This window comes from Rhinopithecus roxellana, chromosome 2, assembly GCF_007565055.1.
Source record: "Rhinopithecus roxellana isolate Shanxi Qingling chromosome 2, ASM756505v1, whole genome shotgun sequence".
NCBI classification, from domain to species: Eukaryota; Metazoa; Chordata; class Mammalia; order Primates; family Cercopithecidae; genus Rhinopithecus; species Rhinopithecus roxellana.
The window spans coordinates 129,149,958-129,173,903 of NC_044550.1; the positions used below are offsets into that span (position 1 = coordinate 129,149,958).

At 36.8% G+C, this 23,946-nt stretch overlaps 1 protein-coding gene across 6 annotated transcripts in view; it reads right to left on the reverse strand.

The window, feature by feature from the left end:
* Positions 1–23,946, reverse strand: part of ATP10D (ATPase phospholipid transporting 10D (putative)) — a 126,074-nt gene that overhangs the window by 51,877 nt on the left and 50,251 nt on the right. For all 6 annotated transcript variants that reach the window (XR_004053984.1, XR_004053983.1, XM_030919646.1 and 3 more), the window contains exons 6-10: positions 13,393–13,499; positions 12,975–13,106; positions 12,448–12,575; positions 12,073–12,325; positions 2,084–2,322 (exon numbers count right to left, since the gene is read on the reverse strand). Coding sequence is in view for 4 of the 6 variants with exons in the window: in XM_030919646.1 (XP_030775506.1) it covers positions 2,084–2,322; positions 12,073–12,325; positions 12,448–12,575; positions 12,975–13,106; positions 13,393–13,499 (859 nt within the window). In the remaining 2 variants the exon portion in view is untranslated. The remainder of the gene's footprint in view (positions 1–2,083; positions 2,323–12,072; positions 12,326–12,447; positions 12,576–12,974; positions 13,107–13,392; positions 13,500–23,946) is intronic.

Below are 23,946 nucleotides of genomic sequence, written 5' to 3' on the forward strand. Positions count from 1 at the left end.
CTCAGAATGTCCTCAAGCTGGTGTTCTTAACCTGGGCTCCACAGATGGGCTTTTAGAATTTTATATGACATATTTACAGATGCTTATTTTTCAGATAAAAGATTATGTAGTTTTCTCAAAATAATCTTTAGTCTTCTAAAGGATAAAATCAACTTGCTTAGACCAAGATTGAGAAATAATCTTATACACTGAGGAAGACCATGACCTACTTATTCTATATATTAGGGGTATGGTTTTGCAAAACAAATACAACAAGGACAACAATAACAGAAACACATCCATATAATCAGGAATGACACTGGAGTATAAGGCAAATGAAAAGAAAATGGCACAGATGAAAAGACAGCCTGGTAAGTAGCTTCCTTCAACAACCTTTAAAAATACTTTATTGAGAATGGACATGCCAGCCATTGTGCTAGATGTTGATTCAAGATGGATAAATCCTTCTCTCAGGGAGTTAATGGTGGATTGCCAGAGGCAGAAATAAGACCAATGCCATGTGGATGAAGGAATGGAGGGACGGTGTAACCAGAGCTCGGACGCTGAAAGAAAAGAATCTGAGAAGTCTTCAGAAAAAAAGTGATATTTAATTTAGTTCTTAAAGAAATAAATATTTCAGCAGATTTGGTGGATGGAGGTAGTATATGAAGACAGAATATATTTTAGACAGGGTAAATTTATCTATAAAGGGACAAAGACTTTAAACTAAGAAATGACCAATCATTTGTTCCATGAATAGGGTGAAGTTTGACCAAGAAACCAATAAGGTGTGGCACAGACCCACCTTATTACCAAACTGTGCTCCTTCTGTCTAAACAACAGCCAACATGTTCTTACTTTCAGGTGGATGGAAAATGAAAAAGTTCAATACAAGGATAGATAAAAAGATATAATAGAAGAAAATATATCGATAGAAAAATAGAAGAAAAATATATTTCTGATATGGTCTTATAATGAGTATACAGAATGAACTGTGTACATTCCTTTCTTCTTCCATTTTACAAGTTGGAGAAATATTAAGTCTTGGAATCACTTGACATATGGCTAAGATATAATATAATAGTTTTTATGTTAGTGCCACAGAAATGACATGGACTGAAATGATCACTCCAGTTGCTGTAGTTATGCATTTGCTGACAATTTGAGAAGAGCCAGGATCCTGGGAAGCTCAAGGCCTTCCCAGTACAAATGAGACCCCTGGGGTCTACTCATATCATGTCTCAACTATGAAAAACATACAATAAATTCAATGTAGAAACACAAAGCTTCCCCAAAGCTGATTTATTCTTGTTATGTCACTTATTTTGTAGGTATTATGAGTCTGATGACTGGGAAATCCTCATCTTGGTAAAACGCAAGACTTAATGAAATGTAAAAGGTAGAGAAGGAAATTGAACTTTTATACAGGTAATTTTAGATATAGCAAAAGATTGATTTCTAATTTTTTTTCACACAGCACCTTTCTCTCTTTTTCCCATTGGCTACATGGTCCTCTAGTTTTTCTGGAGTAAAATGGATTTGTTAATGGATGTGACTAGACAGTTCCTGACACTTCCCACTGGAACTCATGAACACATTCTGTTGAACTCTGAAATTGATATATTAAAAAATGACCTTCTGGAGGCTAGGAATAGGGAAAAACCACAAGTCTGGTGGGATTTGGGAGATTACAGAGCAATAAAAAGGTCTTCAATGTACCACATGGTCTATGAATGTTTCTGTAAATTACACATGCTTATCTGACTATAAGATAACTCTTGTAAGCTTTGCTGGTTCTGAGAGTGAGCCATGATTCTTAAACCAAGGCAGCCTTCTTCAGGGTCACACATAATCAGCCCTGACCAGAAATACTCTATTTTTTTCAGAAATGGTATACTACCTCTCAACATTGAATTATTTTTTAAAAGTAGGCTAGTGTGATATTGTTTGTTTATACTTCTAATTATGTGTGGTGATCTTGCAGCTCATGTAGTCTCTTCTAAGGTAGAAAAGACAACAGAGTTTAACTCTATCATAATTACAAGGCTGTTCTTTCATCATACACTGTGGATGTGCAAGATTCTAGTCATGCATTCACACTTACAATGGGGCTACTGAAAGCAGCCTGTCTGGAATGAGGCACTTCACTGGCTCCTTCTCTACTTCCTAGAGTAAAAGAGCTCCCAGCAAGACGATTTGAGGGCTTATTTCCCAAAAGCCCATTACGAACTATCCTGCAGCTGGGGGCTCTCGGTTTTGCCATATTGCTGAGGGAACCACTGAGTGTGTCTGTAAAATCTTCATCTTCAGAGACAGCTTCCTGATAGGACTCCAACCTCTTGGCTGTGGGATAAAAAGCACATTAAGTCAACATCTGAGAAGAACTACTTGTAAGTTGAATATATCAGGCAGTTGCTTAAGCAGCTATTTCACACCATCTCCCCTGCTTTCAAATCTGGCTGCCAAGGCCTATACCCTGCCTACCTCCCATACCCTTGGTCAATGAACTTACCTTATACCTCACTGAGAAGCAATCAGATCAAAATTCCCTTCTTTTTCCGTCATCAAATCTACCTACTTATCTGCATCGGTACTCATACTCTCGGCCTTTCCTCCTCCTACTGTGAACAAATCATCTCTCTATGTTTCAGACACCAAATTCTCCACTTGTCATCTGAATCTCACCTCTCTGAACTCAATGACTTTACCCTTACAATTCTTCCCTTTTTTATTGACACCAATCTCTCTTTAAGTAATTTCATGGCTTTCTGTCCCCATCTCTCCACTGACATTGCTCTTTTCATGGTCACCAATGAGCTCCATGTTGTCAAATCCAATGATCACATCCATCCTTATCTTATGTGAACCCTTAGTAATATCCAACAGACTTGACCATTCTTTCCTTCTTGAAATGTCTCTTTTGGTTTCTCTAACATCACACTTACCTGATTTTTCTCCCACTTCAATAACTGTTTCTTCTTAGTTTCTCCTGCTATCTCTTCTTTTCAGCCCTCAGATACTGGAGAGCTGCAGAAGTGCCTTCCCATCTCTACCTGCATCTTCCTTGGTGATCTCATCTGGTCCCATCTTTGAAATGACCTCACTGGGAAGTGAAGACTTCCCAGATCTGATCACACAATTTATAATAGATTCTACGCCAAGACCTACCACCATCTACACATATATATCTTATTTATTTTGTTTTTTGAGTCATCCAGTAGAATACAACCTCCAAAAGGTCAGAGAATTCTGTCTGTTTTGCCAATATGATAATCTCAGATGTCAAAGCAGCAGTCGATAGGTACTATCTTTGTAAATGAAACTTAATGACTTACGCAGTTACTTAAGCCAGAAATCTAGAATCCTCCTAATTTCCTATCTTCTTTCTTATTTTCAGAGTATCACTAACATCTGTCCTCCATACATCCAAAAAATATCTCAAATAACTCTACTTCTCTCCATATCCATTACCTTAGTCCAAGCCACCATCATCTCTCAACTGGACCAGTGCAATAGTCTCATAACTGGTCTCCTTGCCCCTCTGCAATCCATTTTTCAAATAGTAGCTACAGTGATCTTCCTAAAAGATAAAGCAGATCAGATCACTTCCTGCATAAAACACTCCAGTAGCTTTACAATTAACTGAGAATAAAATCTGGACTCCCTATCCTGGCTTAAATAACTCAAGATGATCAGAGTCCTGCTGACCTATCTAACTTTGCTTCTCTTTCCACATGCCCACTAAAATCCAGACTCACTGGCCTTCTTTCTTTACTTTGAAAAGTAATAAGCTCACCCCTGCCTGAGGGCTTCTTTACTAGATATTCCCTCTGACTGGAAGCCTTTCCTATGGAATTTCAAGACTATGTCATTCAGATCTAAGCCCCATGTCCCACTTAGAAAGGCCTTGCCTGACCCTCTAGGTCAAAGTGGCTATCCAATCATTTTATATTATACCACCTTATTTTAATATTCTGCCAAGCCCTTATCACTATTTTTTCTTGATTAAAAAAATTAACATGTTTGTGAATATTTTCTCTAATAGAAACTCCATGAGAGCAGGGGCCTTGTCTGAATAATTGTTCAGCATTGTACCCAGTGTCTGGAATACAGACCATCAATAAATATGTGCTTGTTGGATTGCTGGTCATCTCTATTCAGCCTAACTCTAGCTACGGAATAAAGTATGGCTTTGGGTAAGTTATTCTATGAAGTAAAGAATGTTTGCACGTTCTATTTTTTTTTTTATAATAGTTTTTGTCTGTATTCTTTAAAGGCAAGGAGAGGCTAAGGGTCTATGTGGTGATCCTAGGTTCCAGTACCAACTCTTCCAAAGACTAAGTGGCTTTCAGCAAATCACTTGCTGTTTCTGGGCCTTTGTTTCCAGAATGAAACATTTCAGAATGAATGATTTGGATTCGGTGACTTTAAGATCTTTCCCAGCTCTGCAAGTCTCATTATATAATCTGCCTAAACAACACGGAATGTTTCCCAGTATGACCTTCCAGCTTCAAAAACTGGTTTACATGTTGTGTCCCAAAGATTCCGATCTCCTCCATTTCCATCTATGCCTTTGCTTGGAATATTCATTTGTGTCCCTTCTATTTACATAAATCCTGAACATCTTTAGAAGTTTAGTTCAAATGCCAGCCCCTCCACAAAGACCTCTGTTAACTATACTGCCTCTTACTCATACCACTCATTGGGAATTTAGAGATTACATGTGCGGAATGTATCAGGCATTTGTTTACCAGGCACTTGCCTCGTTTAATCATAATATCTCAGCAGATACTATTAATACCTGCATTTTACAAATAAACTTAAGTAATTTGCTCCATCTCACAAAAATGGTACAAATGAGTCTTCAAATGAGTTCTACTAGACTCCACAGCCCCGTGCTTTACTGCTTCTGAATCTACCTATATATGTTAACAGGGCCAATTTTAAACACATGGCCAATATCCCCTGCTTAATTTCAATGAGTCCATGTTTTGTCATTTAAATAAAAGTTTATTAAATGAATAATAAATGAATGAATCAATAGACATGTGAATGAAATATCCCTAGTATTAAGGGAAAGTTGTGGGGTAGCAAGTTAATATTTTTTGAGGTCCTCCTTTTTTCATGCATCTGGCTTGGTCATTATATATGTGTGTATGTGTGTCTGTGTGTGTGTGTGTGTGTGTGTGTGTAATATATATGTATATATACTCCCTTTTTATCTTCAAAATAATGCCATCAGGTAGAAACTATCACTGCCTACTCTGCAGCTGAGGAGATTAAGACCCAGAGAGATTAAGCAGTTCAACCATTTTTAAACAGCTAGTTGTGGGTGGAGCTGGAAATTCTATTTAGGTCTTCTGCCTCCAAAGCCAGCACACTACCCACTACATTATAGCTCCTCACCAGTGATTTGTATATAATAGGTTCGCTTAGTGGTTCTCCACATGGGGTGAATTTCTCCCCTGGGGGTTTGGCAATGGCTGTAGACACTTTTGCTTGTTATAACTGGGCGAAGTGTGCTGCTGGCATTCAGTGGATGGAGGCCAAGAATACTTCTAAAAATCTTACAATGCTCAGGACAGCCCCCAACAACAAAAATTAATCTAGCCCAAATAGTGCTGAGACTGATAAATCCTTGAGTAGCTTAAGGAATTTATTGATGATGTAACACCATTTTAAAAATATTTTAAAAATACAGAAGTTTCCCCTTATTCACAGGGAATACGTTCCAAGACCCCCAGTGGATGCCTGAAACCATGGATAGTATTGAACCCTAAATATACTATGTTTATTCATATACATAGATACCTATGATAAATGTTAACTTATAAATTAGGCATAGTAAAAGGTTAACAACAATAACTAATAATAAAATAGAACAATTATAACAATATACTGTAGTAAAACTTATGTGAATGTGGTCTCTCTTTTTCTCTCTCAAAATATCTTATTTTACTATACCAAAGGTAATTGAAACCGTGGAAAGTAAAACCACAGACAAGGGGGTAATACTATACTTCAAAACACATATAAACATGAAAGCTATATTTAATGATCATGCAGCTTCTAGCTATCATTAGGGAAATCAGTCATCATGCAATTATATAATTAGTATAGTTCCAGGTAGCTCAGCTATTACTGTAGGGAAAACTTGTTCAATCAGTACAATTACAAAAGTGGAATCAAGAAGACATGAAGTGACTCAACCTTTAATCATTTTTGGAAGCTATGAAAAGGAAATAGGCTGGGCCGGTGGCTCAGGCCTGTAATCCCAGAACTTTGGGAGGCCGAGGTGGGTGGATCACCTGAGGTCAGGAGTTTGAGACCAGCCTGGCCAACATGGCGAAACCCCATCTCTACTAAAAATACAAAAAAATTAGCTGGGTATGGTAGCAGGTCCCTGTAATCCCAGCTACTTGGGAAACTGAGGCAGGAGAGTTGCTTAAACCCAAGGGGCAGGGGTTGCAGTGAGCCAAGATTGTGCCACTTCACTGCAACCTGCGCTAAAGAGCGAGACTAGACTCCTTCTCAAAAAAGGAAATAGACCAGTAAAGTTGCAATGTGATTCAGAAAACAAAGCTACTGGAGCTGTAATTCCAGGCTCAGCGAGAATTTTATAAAAATTAGGTGTGAGGCCAGGTATGGTGGCTCACACCTGTTAGTCCCAGCACTTTGGGAGGCTGAGGTGGGCAGATAGCTTGAGCCCAGGAGTTCAAGACTACCCTGGGAAACATGGCAAAACCCTGCTTCTACAAAAAATACAAAAATTAGCCACGTGTGGGGGCATATGCCCATAGTCCCAGCTACTTGTGAGGCTGAGGTGGTAGGATCACTTGAGCCCAGAAGGTTGAGGCTGCAGTGAGCTGAGGTCATGCCACTGCACTCCAGCCTGGGTAGCAGAGTGTGAGACTCTGGGTTAAAAAAATATATTGTAGGAGAAACAAAGATTTGTTATAATACTGATAAAACTTATCCAAATCGTTATGATTTTTAATATTCTTTAGTATTTCTTTAACATTTCTTAATATTTATCTTAAAGTAGATTCTAAAATAGTTACATAAATGACTCAAAGCAGGGCAGGAATTCTTACCTTCTGCTTCATAAGAAAAAACTTACAAAGTCTGTTCTTTCCTTTGTCTGAAGGTAGATACTGAGATAGGTACCGAATTGTCTACTTTATTTCTCTTCATTATTTAATCCCCAATCTGTCTTTTCTTCCCATTCCCCTCTTCAAATACCCAGTAATCTTCCTATAGCCTGTTACTTGCATCAATTTGATATATGGAAGAAGTGGGCATGATTCTACGAAACAAAGAGTTTATCATATTTTCAATGTGCTCTCCAAAGGGCCCGAAACGAGGGTGAACAGCATTCAGAAGAGCTTCCTTCAACTGTATCATCAATCCTCCGTCAACCCTTTCACTATGAACTAAATCTGCAAACATTTCCAGCATTCCAACTTTTGCCTGCTTGCAAATAACACATTCAGCTAAACCTTCTCCAACTGTATCACCCATATATCCTTGATATATAAACCTTTGTTCTAAACTAATTCCCCACACATTTCCAGCATTGTAAGAACGTCCAATATCCTGCCTTCAACATCCCAAGCCTTAATCAGGACAAAATCCACCTCCATACTGACTGCCTGAAAATCAAAACTAGATGGAACAAGAACACTGACTTCATATCTTATGACAATGAACATGATAATATATGTTTACATATCTGCCTCCCACATCAGACCATGAGCTCCTTAAGAGATAGGCCTGTTTCTTATTTTAACAACAATATTTACAACCACAACGACAGTAACAACAGCTATATTTATAGATAACTCATTTTATGCCATTTGCTGTTCTAAATTCTTTATACGAATTATCTTCTCTCATTCTCTTAACCATCCAATGAGATTGACAGTGTCACTGATCCTTTTTATTGAGGCATAGAGAAATTAGATAGTTGTCCAGGGCGACACAGCTTGTAGGTAGTGGGAATGGGATGCAGACTTAAGAGGCCTGATTCCAAAATCCTTGTTCTTGGAAAGTGTTCAATGCTACTGTTTCCATGTAAATCAGATTCACAAACTGTACATCATAAAGGCATACTCTGAACAAGTCCAAATTGATAGACATTCCACAAAATCCCAGAATAATGCCACTCAAAACTGCTAAGTTTATCAAAAGGAAAGAAAATCTGAGAAACAGTCATCTAGAGAAACTGAAATGATGACTGTTATGTAGTATCCTAGCTAGGATCCTAGGACAGAGAAAGAACATTAAGTAAAAAAGAAGGAAGTTCAAATAAAGTATGTGTTTCGATTAATAATAATGTATCAGCATTTGTTCACTACTTATCACAAATATATCATATGACTAATGCAAGAAGATAACAACAGGGGAAACGGCATGAGGGCATGCTGGAACCCTCCAGGATATCTTTGTAACTTTTCTGTAAAGCTAAAATTATCCTAAATTTAAAAGTTTATTTTTAAGAAAGTTATTCTCTTTAAGCAGTCTTTTAAAGGAGTGGCTTGTTAAAATTTTAATATGCATATTAATCACCTGGGGATATTATTAAAATGCATTTAATTGAAGCTCTGCAGAGGGGTCTGAGTTTCTGCAATTTAAAAGCATGTTCAGATGTTGCTGATGCTGCCAGTACATGGAACACATTTTGAAGCTAGAAGGTTTTAAAATATACAATGGTGTTGTCAGGTGTGTTTAGTGCAATTGCATGTGTAAGAAGTTGTTTCCAAGCAGCAATATTCTTCACCAAATTATCTCCTAGGCAACACTTTTACAGAAAACCCTAAAGGACTACCCATTAAAACACAGATACATGGTTAAAATAGTTTTCACTTCAGTGAAAATATGTCTCAGAATTAACTTCTAGAGAGAACTGGTCTCCACTTGTGTGTGTGTGTGTGTGTGTACACATGTGTTTAATTTTAAACCATTGCATAAAAAAGACCAGAAGCTCTGGGTGTGTCTATGGTAGAGAAGTGGTCAAAGGCAAAGTTAGTACCTCTAGAACTTTGGTTCCCAAACAGGTAGCTTATCAATTACAGTTCAGTCAGGATAGCATTTGATTCCCAGTCACTTGGTATCTTTTCTGCACGAGGGGGCATAAACGAAAAATACTCACTTGGGCAGGGATATGTATGTTCAGTGACTAGAGTGGAAGAGGGCTAGTGTTAGTTCTTTGAAATGTTATGAACACAAAATTTTGTGCTACAAATACAAAAAAAAAAAAAAAAAACACCGCAGTGCTTCTTGCTGTATATTTTATGAAACATTGCTGCTGCAAGACAGTTCCTAAAAATGGGGAACTATGGTCAAAGAATTCAGGAAAACACTAACCTCACAAATGCACTATAGAGGTTTGGCATAGCATTATTAATGTGGTTCCATTTTATTGAATAATGAATGATGAAGTCTTAAGAAAAATTATAAAAGTAAAATCACACTGCGATGCCATTTCTGTTTTAAAAACAAAAACATAAGTGTGTGTGTGTGTGCAAATGCATATCTTAAAAACAAAAAACATATATATGTGTTAAAAAAAAGATCCCAAAAGTGCATTAAAATGCTAACAATGATCTATTCTGTTTGGTGGAGGTTAGTGATGGCTTTTACATTTTACTATAAGATGAAACATAATGCAGAGTGTCATCATATTCAATATGATTAGCTGTATTTTGCATTTGCATGGTGATCACATAATAAACACTTAACATTTTACTCCTTGCACTCACAGGTTACCAAAGTTGACTTAAAAGTACATGTACCTAGAAGAAAATATAGTATATTTTTAACAATACCAGGCATGATGGGTTGTCTAAGTTCAGCACTACCATCAGAAATCATAATATTCATAATAATTGACAAATTTATATAACAAAGATATAAACCTTTTGATAAGAAGAGACACTGGAAGCACAATTTAGAGACTGTGGTAGGCAGAATTCTAAGATGGCCCTGAAGAGTCCTGTCCGCCATGGTAGATACACCTTGTGACTATGCTATGATCAAATTATGCTATGTGGCAAAAGTGGAAGGATTTTACAGATGGAATTAATCAGCTGACTTTGAGTAATCTGAAAGAAGACTACCCTTGGTGCGCATGATCTCATTAGGTTAGTCCTTTAAAAAGGATTCAGGACTTCCCTGATGTCAGAAAGATTCAGAATGAGAAATTCTGTTGCTGGCCTTGAAGAAGCAAACTGCTCTGCTGTGGTGAGGCTGTGTGGCAGGAAACAGCAGGCAATCTCTTGGAGCTGCGAACAGTACCAGGATGACAGCAGCAAGAAAGCAAGGACCTCAGTCCTAAAACTTCAGTACACTGAATTCTGCGAAATATCAGTGAGCTAAGCATAAGATCATCAATAAGATCACAGTCCCAGCAGACACCTCTATTTCAATCTGGTGAGGGACCCTGAGCAGAGGAGGTACTCACACTATACCCAGAGTCCGACTTTAGAGATACTGTGAGACAGCATATTTGTATTGGTTTAAGCCATTATGGTTTGTGGTGATTTGTTACGTGGTGATAGAAAACTAATAAGTGATAAATAATGAACCAGAAAAATATTTGTCACATACAGAAGAAAAGGATAACATAACATAAGGGTTGATATCCAAAGTATTTAAGAACTTGTTCTAAATGAGTGCACAAATGAGCATTGGTGCTGACCACAAACAATCTAGACTAAGCATACAAGCTGAACATTAACCCTGACTTCACATAAAAGCTCTCCCACAGCCTACCAAGAACAAGGAAACCTCATTTAAAAAATAGGGAAAGAATTCAATTAACTTACCAAGGAAATTAGAATGACCAAAAAACATATAAAAAGTTAAAAATCTCATTACTAAGCAGAGACAAATTAAGACAATGAAGTGCTAACTTCTCTGTAAAAATCACACAGATTAAAAAGTGTACTTCATTACATTATGGCTGTGTGTGAAAAACAAGCACTATTTTTCTGGGTTGTAGGAATGTAAATCAGCATGATATTGTAGAGAAAAATGTATCTTATAAAAACAATTGAATAAATGTATATGTACCAAGATGCATAATGCATGCCAAATTTTATTTATCATAATTTTAATCTCGTTTATCTATCTTCGTGTCATAAATCTAAATTACATGCAATCGGGGACTTACGCCACATATTGGGAGCTCACAAAATGTTTGGTGAATGAAGAAGTGATGTTAACTACACGTGCTTTTATATTAACAAACTATCACCATTAAGCATAGCAAACTAAGTTTGACCACATATAGTAGAAAACTATATTCTTAATTTTAAGTTATGAAATGACTTAGGAAAAATTTCATAAGACATTGTTGAATAAAATAAACAATTTACAAAAATAGTACTATTACATGTTCTAACTTATAAAAGGGAAAATGTGTAAATATATGTTCACATATAGAGAAGTATGCATAAAGAATAAGTGGTTACATATTCACCAAATTGTTAAGGGTGGTTAACCTTGGGAGAGTGGGGCTTTTAATTTGTTTTGTTCACTTCTACGAATTATCATTAAAGAAGCACATATTTCTTTTATAAATTGCAAAATTAATAAAGTTCAACTCTTTAAAGGAAACTTGGAATTTACAAATTTATTTCTTTAGAGTCAGAAGTTCAGCTCATTTTGCTTAAACTAATTATTCTTAATCAAGCACCAATGGATACCTAGGGGCCAAACAATGAAGCTGCAAGGAGCCTGTAATCTCTTTGGAATTATTTCCAAAATATTTTTCGAAGAAATGGCCCATAGTTTCATTAGCTGTTCAAGAGTATTTATAGTACAATATCATTTTCATCCCTCCAGTTCCCACCTTTTACTTCCACTAGTAATTTACTTCACTTTTAAAGAAACCATGGCAGTAGACTGCTAGACTTTAACCTACTAGCTTTTGAAGGAACAACAGTGAAGCTTAAAGCCCATCTGCAAGCATTAAGTACTCAATGCTTAAATCAACCACTTCTATGTCAGAATTGTCAGACATGCAACACTTAAGTGGTTTCAAAAAAAGACCAATACTAAGGTTGGTTTTCACAGAAATCCAACACTCACCATTTTCTTCATGGCAATAATCAAATCCTGCCACACTACATCTTCGAAAAACCATCTTATTCTCAGTGAGGGTTCCTGTCTTATCAGAAAAGAGGTACTGAATCTGTCCCAGATCCTCGGCGATGTTCAGGGCTCGGCATTGAACAGTAGAATCCGTTTTCTCATTGTAGAAATCCACATCACTTTGAATGAAATATATTTGTCCAAGCTTCACAATTTCGATGGAAACGTAGAGAGAAATGGGAATCAAGACCTAAGAAGATCCAAACAAGTTTTAAAATGTCAACATAGGTTAAAGAAAGGATGTGAAACTGAACATAGCTGGATAAGCAGCAAAGATGTTAAAATTCTACCATAAGCTTAATCAAAAATTACCTGTAACAAAATGATCATGGTCCAAAACATATAGAATCCTGCCAACAGTGGTGATATGATACGTCTATCGGGTTCGGGGTTATTGAAAAAATGCATCTTTTCATACCTGCTCAACCAGATTCCATGACCTTTCAAAAAATACACAGACATCAAAAGGATGCTAAATATATAGCATGCAAACAAAAAACTTTTTCCTAAAGGAGAAGGAATGAGAGTATTCATTTGATTGAACATCAGTTGTTTGTTTTTGGAAACAAAATTCAAATTCAAAAGGCTGTACATTCTCCTCTCTCTCTCTTTAAGTCACTCTCCAGGTTTCTTTGGTACTATGGCAAAATGTAAATGGATAGAGTCAACATTAATATTTTTCAGGACAAAGGATGAAAGCGACAAGGGTATGAGGTAAAAACATTACTGACAAATAAAATCCACCTTACCAAAGTCAAACATTCACAGATATGATTTTGAAATAAAATACTTTAATATCTTGCTGAAAAGATGTCAGCAAATAATCAAATTTTACCTACCCACTGAGCCAGTTAAGCACATTATGACCAGAAGCATGACACACCAGAGGACATCTGTGTTTGCTCTTCTTTCTAATTTGCTGCGCTTGTACCGCGGCCCACTGTTGTTCAGCATTGCTTTGGTTTCATGGCCTATGAAGGACGTGCAGTATGATAGAAAATGTACAAATTAAAGCCAATAAGCAAATACCATATTTAAAAATCTCTCTGGCAGACAATTTAATAAAACACAGTTACATGACCTATTTTGTCAGTTTAATCTTCTTTTGTGATCCACTTAGAAAAACAGAGACCAATAATTAAGTTTACCAGACAAAATTTCCTTTCTGCTTCAAAAGATTGCATTTTTGAGTGAATGAAAAATGCTAACTTGTAGAAAAGCACAGAGTAGACAATGAAAATTAGAAACATAACTGACCTGCATAAACCACAATGCCCACAACAGCCTCTGTGTTTCTAATGGTGCATCCTCTAAGCAACAAATTTTCTTTACTGAGACCCACGCGTTCTTTGTTGGAATGTTCTCTATAAGAAAGACAGCATATAAATTCACTTTTAAGTAGCAAAAGTGGGGATATAAAAATAAATTTCATGGCCCTTGAATGTTTTTGACTTGGAATAAAAAGGCATTTCACAGGAAAGGTTTCAAATCTCTGGCCCATTTACTTTGGTTATTTCAGTTACTTGCTTTGTTTTTGTTACTTTTTTTTTTTAAGACTTTTAAGTTCGGGGGTACACGTGCAGCTTTATAGGTAAATTGTGTGCTGCAGGGCTTTGGTGTGCAGATTTCATTACCCAGGTGATAAGCATCATGTCTAAGAGGTCGTTTTTTGAACCTCACGCTCTTCTTACCATCCACCTTGAATTAGGCCCTGGTGTCTATTGTTCTTATCTTTGTGTCTATATGTACTAAATGTTTAGCTCCCACTTATAAGTGAGAACATGTCGTATTTGTTTTTCTGTTCCAGCATTAGTTCATTTAGGATAACGGCCTTTAGCTTCATCCACATTGCTACATGACCTCATTCCTTTTTATGGCTGCATAGTATTCCATGGTGTGTATATAGGTCACATTTTCTTTATCCATTCAACTGCTGATGAGGATTTAGGTTGATTCTGTGTCTTTGCTATTGTGAATCAGTTACTACTTTGTCTAGGAAAAGATGCAACAAGTTTCTAACTATCATTATTTTCAATGGTAGTCATTGTTTGTCAACTTCTATTACAACAAAAAAAAATTCCAAGCAAGAATCCTGCTTTTTTAATACAAACTGTATTTAGGATAACTTAGCAATTGATGAGGGAAAAAATCCTGACAGAAAATTAACATTTTCAACTTGGATGAACTCAAGAATCATTCTAGGCAATGATAATCAGTGGCTGCTAAAATCAATGGTTAAAAGGCTGATGGGAATTTTATAATAATAGGATAAGAACTCATCCTTTTTTATGGCTGCATAGTATTCCATGGTGTATGTGTGCCACATTTTCTTAATCCAGTCTATCATTGATGGACATTTGGGTTGGTTCCAAGTCTTTGCTATTGTAAATAGTGCTGCAATAAACATATGAGTGCATGTGTCTTTATGGCAGCATGATTTATAATCCTTTGGGTTTACACCCAGTAATGGGATGGCTGGGTCAAATGGTATTTCTAGTTCTAGATCCTTGAGGAATCGCCACCATGGAATACTATGCAGCCATAAAAAAGGATGAGTTCATGTCCTTTGTAGGAACATGGATGAAGCTGGAAACCATCATTCTCAGCAAACTATCACAAGGACAAAAAACCAAACACTACAAGTTCTCACTCATAGGTGGGAATTGAACAATGAGAACACTTGGACACAGGAAGGGGAACATCACACACTGGGGCCTGTTGTGAGATGGGGGAGGGGAAGGGATAGCATTAGGAGATATACCTAATGTAAATGACAAGTTAATGGGTACAGCACACCAACAAGGCACATATATATATGTAACAAGCCTGCACGTTGTGCACATGTACCCTAGAACTTAAAGTATAATAATAAAAAAAAATAGTAATAGGATAAGCCTGATAACACTAATCTTACAATGGGACAAGGAGACATCATGGGCCTCATGATTTATGGGAAAGAAAGTCGTGGTCCTACAGGTGCTTAATCAAACTTCTATTAGGCATTTCAACCTGGGGTCTGTGGCTTCAGAGATCTGTGAAGCCTTTGAAATTGTACGAAATATTTTGTGTGTGTGTGTGTATGTATGTGTGTATACATGCTTTTTATTTTCCAGGGAGAGACGCTGTTTCTTTCATCAGATTCTTTAAATGTCCCTTGATGGTTTACAGAGAATAAGATGGCCAGAGAAACATGTTAAACGTCACCACAAGAATGCAGTTGGCCAGATCTAAAACGTGGTAAATTCTACAGGCAAAATGACCTGTTTATTCAGAAAAATGAATGATGTAGGGGAACAAAAGGGGGAAGGAGGGGAAGCCCAATCCAAGGAGGGGGCAGTCACCTCAATCTAGAATGTGATCAATTCTGTAAGCTCAATGACTCAATTTATTAGGAGAAGAAATGTAGAGACGTACCAATCAGATGCAAAGAATAGACCTTGTTTTGATCCTGGTTAGAAAAAGACAACTATTAGAAAACATTTTTCAGATAATTGTATATATTTGAACAAAAGCTTGGTATTAGATGATATTATGGAACCGTTCTTAAGTTTTGTTAGGTGTGATAATGGTATTGTGGTTGTGACTCATTTAAGTCCTTATCTGCTATAAGTATATAGTAAGGTATTTACAGTGAAATGACACAGTGGAGGGGTAGGAAAGGAAGTAGAAGCACAGCTGAAACAAAGATGGAAAAACTGAAATAACTAAGGCTGAATGATGCCACATGGGTGTTCATTATACTTTTCTTTCTACTTTTTGGTGTTTGAAAATTTCTGTAATATATAATTTAAAAATTATTGAAGTAATTACTTGACTAAATTGCTACAGTGGCAAAAATACAGAGCAACATCACTGGAATATTTAAATAAACAAGCAAAAAGTAATGGTTTTCATATATTTTGAAAATGTCCTAATTTCAGTATGAAAATTAGGTTGTTTTCTGGCAATAAACTTCAATTTACAAGTTACTGCTTGTTCCTTACATATATAAAATTTGTTAATATAACCTTGCTATGTGAAATTACAATTAAAATAAAATAAAAATTGTTCAAATAAGGTTTCAAACTACAAAGAAAGAGAAAGACAGATTTATCATTTCATTCCCATATGCTATAAAGCACTTTCTTCTAACAGGTATATGTTTATATTCCTGCACATGCACAGGCCTGTGTATGAAGAGATGGTAAAAGCTAGATGCATCCTTGAGTTTAAGCTAATTCAACTTTTTCGTTTTACAGATGAGGAAATTAAGTCTCAACATTCACATTTCCATATAGCATTCCCGAGTAAGCACCAGCCAGTCCTCAGCAATGTGGCATTTTTTTTTCTTATCCCTAGAGTCCTTATAGGAAATAATCTAACACATAAAATCATCAATTCCAAAGTTCCTCAGATTTTTTTCCCCTGAAATCCTTATTTTTCACCATTAAATCACTTTGAGGTATGACCATTAGACAAAAGTTCAGCTTCTATATTAATTGCACTTACTGCAAATTCCAAAAATTTCCTGTATTTTACATGTGTCTGATAATTGGCACTTACGGTATGGAACCTTCAGGATTTTGTGTGAAGCACTGGCTGTCACATACAGCTTCCATGAAACATCTATCTGCTATGTGCCCAGCACTCCAACCCAGATGCTAGAAATAGAAAAACAAGCATATGCAGTCTGGACTAATGAGGTCTAAGAGGAGGTAATACAGGTAGAAACATGTAAGAGTAGTAAAAATATGATAGTATGATAGCAATCTGATATTCAGCATACAGTGTAGTCACAAATAGGGAGGATGTCAGTTCTAGCTTAGAGCATGAAGATCAAAGAAGGTGTCATATAGACAGGTAGCTTGAGCATCTCAATTTGTGTTTAATTTTTGAAAACAGGCCACAAAGCAGGGAAAGAATAAGGAGCCAGTTTAGTGGATTAAAAGAATTCCACAGAAAATCACTGTATCTACCTAGGCTGATTCTCTTAGTAAATGCTTCCCTGCCAATGGCTGAGGCCAGCTCTCAGGATGGACATGAACAGAACAGACAAAAGCCCCTCTAATCACTAGTGAAGGCAGAATCCGAGGATTCGAGAAGGGAGGCCACTTCGGCAGTCAAGTCATGATAATCAGAAAACAAAGCAGCAAATTTCAAAGCAAACTGATATCGGAGAAGCCCATCACAAACAGGGGAATCAAAGGGCAGAGAAACTTGGTGCCCAGAAACCTAGGGAAAAGTGACAATTTGGATAGGCAGAAAGTTAGTAGGGCCTTGGAACTAGGTAAGTGCTCTGAACGAGTCTCAGTGCCCAGGACAGCAAATGATGCTCAAATGTGTCTATTAAGAAAAACCATATCCAAAGGATGAAAAGAGAGGCTGACAAAAGTAGGCCACGGCTCCAGTCGCAGGGATTTTGAACGACTTGTCAAGTTTATACAGGAGCAAACAGTTCTGAGGTAGCAAGAGTCGGAGTCTCAGACACTAGACAAACTATCAGAATTGGGACACAGGACCAAAGTTTGTGTGGCAACAGTGTTATCATACATTTTTTTTTAAAAAATCTACTAACTACATGCACTAGGCCAGATTCCTTGCAGAGTGCTATATGCTGCAGACCACAGAGTGCAGACTAGAATTCCTTCCTGTTCTCTCCACCGCCTAAACCAAATACATCCTGCTAGGGGCAAGTCTGAGCTCATCAGGGAGTCAGCGTGCCCAGCTGCGGGAAGAGGACAGCTGTATAGGCTGCACCCTAAGACAGATCTGACCTCAGGTGAAGAAACGGCAGCCCCTCAATCTGACATTTACAAGAGGAAACTTTATTCAGAGTCAGCAGCTAGAGGAAATGGTCCTTGAAAAGGATTCATCCTAAGAGATGGCTTATGAGCATGTTTCTGATGAGAGAGGGGCAGCTGTCTAACTGCTTTTCATAAAGACCATCTAAAATTTCCATGGAAGGATTTTTCTAATACTAATCCCAACAACTTTAGGATAAATGTTTCATTTTAAGCAAAATACACAAGGCCCTTCAGCCTCTGGCCTCTTCATGATCTGCCTTATTGCTCACCTACATTCCAGACATACTTAGCCACATAGAACAATACAAATACACTGTAGTGTCAGGCCTCTGTGCTCTTGCCTATGTTGCTCCCTCAGCCTGAAATGCCAGCCATTCTTTTCACTTTATTGTTTGCCAGGCATCTTCTCGTTCTTGAAGATTTAATTCCAGCATTATCTCCTAAGACTAAGCCTTTCCCTCTTTCCACTGCGTAGCTCACTCTCTGTCCCTACCCTACCAGATGTCTGTATCTGGTGCTACTTAAAGATGCCATGGAATCCTGAACAGACCAATAACAAGTAGTGAAATTGAATCATTGATAAAAGGTCTACCACCACCAACAAAAAGCCTGGGGTCAGATGGATTTATTGTCAAATTTTCTCAGCAGTGCAAAAAAATAGCTGATACCCATCTTATGGAAACTATTCCAACAAGTCAGAGGAGTCAGATTAGGTGCTCCCTAACTCATTCCATGAAGCTAGCATCACCATGATACAAAAACCCAGCAAGGACACAACAACAACAAAAAAGAAAGCTTCAGGCCAATATCCCTGATGAACACAGATGCAAAAATCCTCAACAAAATATTAGCAAACCAAAGCCAACAGCACATCAGAAAGATAATCCATCATGATCACATGGTTTTATTCCAGAGATAGATGGATAGTTTAACATATACAAATCAATAAATGTGATTCACCACATAAACAGAATTTAAAACAAAAACTAGGCTGGGCGCAGTGACTCATGCCTGTAATACCAGCACTTCAGGAGGCCAAGGCAGGCAGATCACCTGAGGCCAGGAGTTAGAGACCAGCCTGGTCAACATGGCAAAACCTTGTCTCTACTAAAAATACAAAAATTACCCAGGCATGGCGTCAGGTGCCTATAATCCCAGCTACTCAGGAGGTTGAGGTACAAGAGTTGCTTGAACCAGGAGGCAGAGGTTGCAGTGAACTGAGATCACACCACTGCACTCTAGCCTGGGCAATAGAATGAGACTCTGTCTCAAAAAAAAAAAAAAGAAGAACAGCAACAACAAAAACCCATATAATCATTTCAATAGATGTAGGAAAAACACTCAATAAAAACCAATATCCTTTCTAATAAAAAATCCTCAACAAACTAGGTGTCAAAGGAACATACCTCAAAATAAGAAGAGTCATGTATGACAAATTCACCGCCAATATCATAATGAAAGGGGGAAAGTTGAAAGCATTCCTCCTAATAACTGGAACAAGACAAAGAGGCCTACTCTCACCACTCCTATTCAACTCAGTACTGGGAGTCCCAACCAGAGCAATCAGGCAAGAGGAAAAAAAACAAAAAGGCATTCAAATTGGAAAAGAGGAAGTCAAATCATCTTTGTTCACTGATGACATGTTCTTATACCTAGAAAACCCTAAAGATTCCTCCAAAAGACTCCTATACTTGATAAGCAACTTTAGTAAAGTTTCAAAACACAAAATCAATACACAAAAATCAGTAGCATTTCTATACACCAATAACATTCAAGCTGAGAACCAAATCAAGAACTCAATCTCATTTATAGTAACCATACACACACAAAATAAAATACTTAGAAATACATTTAACCAAGGAGGTGAAAGATCTCTACACGGAGAAGGACAAAACACTGATTAAAGAAGCTGCAGATGACACAAATAAATGAAAAAAATCCCATGCTCATGGATTGGAAGAATCAATATTGTTAAAAATGTCCATACTGCTCAAAGAAATCTACAGATTCAATGTAATTCCTACAAAATACCAATGTCATTTTTCACAGAATTAGAAAAAAAATTCTACAATCATATGGAACCAAAAAAAGTACAAATAGCCAAAACAATCCAGAATGGAAAAAAAATAAAGCTGGAGGTACCACATGACCTGACTTCAAGCTATACTACAAGGCTACAGTAACCAAAACAGCATGGTACTGCTACAAAAACATAGACACATAGATCAGTGGAAAAGAATAGAGCATCCAGAATTGAAGCCACATGTCTACAACCAACTGATCTTTGACAAAGTTGACAAAAATAAGCAATGGGGAAAGGAAACCCCATTCAATAAATGGCACTGGGAAAACTGGCTAGACATATGTAGAAGAATAAATGAAATCCCTACCTCTCACCACCTACAAAAATTAACTCAAGATGGATTAAAGACTCAAATGTAAGACCTGAAACTATGAAAATCTTAGAAGAAAACCCAGAAAAAACTCTTTGGACATTGGCCTAATCAAAGAATTTATGATTAAGACTTCAAAAGCAAATGCAACAAAACAAAAATAGACAAATCATATTTAATTAAAACAAACATCTTCTATATAGCAAAAGAAACAATCAAGAGAGTAAACAGACAACCTACAGAATGGGAGAAAATATTTGCAAACTATGCATCTAACAAAGAACTAATATTCAGAATCTACAAGGAACTCAAACCAATCAACAACTACAAAAGAACCAAATCACCTCATTAAAAAGTAGACAAAGGACATCAACAGACATTTCTCAAAAGAAGACATACAAGAGGCCAACAAGCATTAAAAAAAAAAAAGGTCAACATCACGAATCATCAGAGAAATGCCAATTAAAACCACAATCAGATACCATCTCACACCAGTCAGAATGACTATTACTAAAAAGTCAAAAAATAACAGATGTTGGCAAGGATGCAGATAAAAAGGAATGCTTATACACTGTTGGTGTGTATGTAAATTAGTATAACCCCTGTGATAACAGTATGAAGACCTCTCAAAGAACTAAAAATAGAACTACCATTTGTCCCAGCAATCCCACTACTGAGTATCTACCCAAAGGAAAACATTATATCAAGAAGACAACCACACTTATGTTTCTTGTCATGCTATTCACAACAGTGAAGTCATGAAATCAACCTAAGTGTCCATCAATGGATGATTAAAGACAATGTGATATACACACACACACACACATACACACACACACACCATGGACTACTATTTAGCTATAAAAAACAATGAAATCATGTATTTTGCAGCAACATGGATGGAGCTTGAGTCCACTGTCCTAAGTGAACTAACTCAAAACCGGAAAATCAATACTGCATGTTCTCATTCATAAGTGAGAGCTAAAACATGGGTATACATGGACATATGGAGGGAAATAATAGACACTGGGGGCGCCAAAAGAAAGGAGGGTGGGAGGAGCATGAGGGTTGAAAAATTACCTACTAGAAACAATGGTCACCATTTGGGAGATGGGTACACTAGAAGCCCAAACCTCACCATTGCACATGTCCACGTAAAAAATCTGCACATGTACCATTGAATATATAAAAACAAAAAAATTAAAACATGCTACTATTATATTCTACATTTACTTCCATCTTACTGTTACTTTTCCTAGAATTTTAACCAACTTTGTTGAGTTGTTTATCCATTTACCTGTTGAGGAACATTTGGGTTTCTGCCAGTTTTTGGCTATTACAAATAAAACTGCTATGAACATTGTATACAGGTCTCAGAATGGAAAACTATTTTCATTTTTCGTGGGTAACTGTCTAAAAGTGGGATGGCCATGCTATATAATGGGCATATGCTTAGCTTTTTCCGAAATTTCCAAATTGTTTCGATAACAATTGGATGACAATAGTGCAACAATTGGTTGCACTGTTTTACATTCCCACCAGCAGCATATGAGTATTCAAGTTCCTCTATATCCTTGCCAACACTTGGTACACTTGATATTTTTAATTTTAGCAAGTAAAGCTCTGTGGTTTAACCTGCATCTTTTCACAAAATTATTTGTCATTCATATGTCAAATATATCAGTTCAAAGTCTTTTGACGGTTTTTAAAGTTGTTTGTTTTATTACTGAGTTTTGATATGCCTTTATATATTTTGAATAGAAGTCCTATATCAAATACATGGATTGCAAATATTTTCTTCCTGTCTGTGACTTGTCTTTTCATTGTGAAAATAGTATCATTTGAGGAGCAAAATTTTAAATTTTGATGAATTCTTTTATTTATTTTTGTCTTCAATGGATTGTAATTTTGGTGTTGTATCTAAGAAATCTTTGCATAATACAAAGTAAAAAGAGTTCCACCATGTTTTTCTTTTCTGAAAGTTTTTATAACTGTAGATGTACATTTAAGTCTAGGATTCACTTTCAGTTAATTTTTGTAAATGGTGAGAGGTATGGACTGGGGTTCACATTTGAAAATATAAATACCCCATTGTTGCAGTACAGTTTGTTGAAAAGATAACCTTTCTCCATCAATTTGTCTTTGCACCTTTGTTAAAAACCAGTTGTCCATAAATGTGTCGGTCTATTACTAGACTCTACAATCTCTTCCATTGATCTGTTGGTCTATCTTTTTATTTATTTGTTTGTTTATTTATTTATTTATTTACTTATTTTTATTATACTTTAAGTTCTAGGGTACATGTGCATAACGTGCAGGTTTGTTACATATGTATATTTGTGCCATGTTGGTGTGCTGCACCCATCAACTAATCAGCACCCATCAATTCATCATTTATATCATGTATAACTCCCTGATGCAATCCCTCCCCCCTCCCCCCTCCCCCCTCCCCATGAGATGCCCCAGTGTGTGATGATCCCCTTCCCGAGTCCAAGTGATCTCATTGTTCAGTTCCCACCTATGAGTGAGAACATGCGGTGTTTGGTTTTCTCTTCTTGTGATAGTTTGCTAAGAATGATGGTTTCCAGTTGCATCCATGTCCCTACAAAGGACGCAAACTCATCCTTTTTTATGGCTGCGTAGTATTCCATGGTGTATATGATTTTCTTAATCCAGTCTGTCACAGATGGACATTTGGGTTGATTCCAAGTCTTTGCTATTGTGAATAGTGCTGCAATAAACATACGTGTGCATGTGTCTTTGTAGTAGAATAATTTATAATCCTTTAGGTATATACCCAGTAGTGGGATGGCTGGGTCATATGGTACATCTAGTTCTAGATCCTTGAGGAATTGCCATACTGTTTTCCATAATGGTTGAACTAGTTTACAATCCCACCAACAGTGTAAAAGTGTTCCTACTTCTCCACATCCTCTCCAACAACTGTTGTTTGCTGATTTTTTAATGATTGCCGTTCTAACTGGTGTGAGATGGTATCTCATTGTCGGTTTTGATTTGCATTTCTCTGATGGCCAGTGATGATGAGCATTTTGTCATGTGTCTGTTGGCTGTATGAATGTCTTCTTTTGAGAAATGTCTGTTCATATCCTTTGCCACTTTTTGATGGGGTTGTTTTTTTCTTGTATATTTGTTTGAGTTCTTTGTAGATTCTGGATATTAGCCCTTTGTCAGATGAGTAGATTGCAAAAATTTTCTCCCATTCTGTAGGTTGCCTGTTCACTCTGATGGTAGTTTCTCTTGCTGTGCAGAAGCTCTTTAGTTTAATTAGATCCCATTTGTCAATTTTGGCTTTTGCTGCTGTTGCTTTTGGTGTTTTAGACATGAAGTCCTTGCCCATGCCTATGTCCTGAATGGTACTACCTAGATTTTCTTCTAGGGTTTTTATGGTATTAGGTCTAACATTTAAGTCTCTAATCCATCTTGAATTAATCTTCGTATAAGGATTAAGGAAAGGATCCAGTTTCAGCTTTCTACTTATGGCTAGCCAATTTTCCCAGCACCATTATTAAATAGGGAATCCTTTCCCCATTTCTTGTTTCTCTCAGGTTTGTCAAAGATCAGATGGCTGTAGATGTTTGGTATTATTTCTGAGGACTCTGTTCTGTTCCATTGGT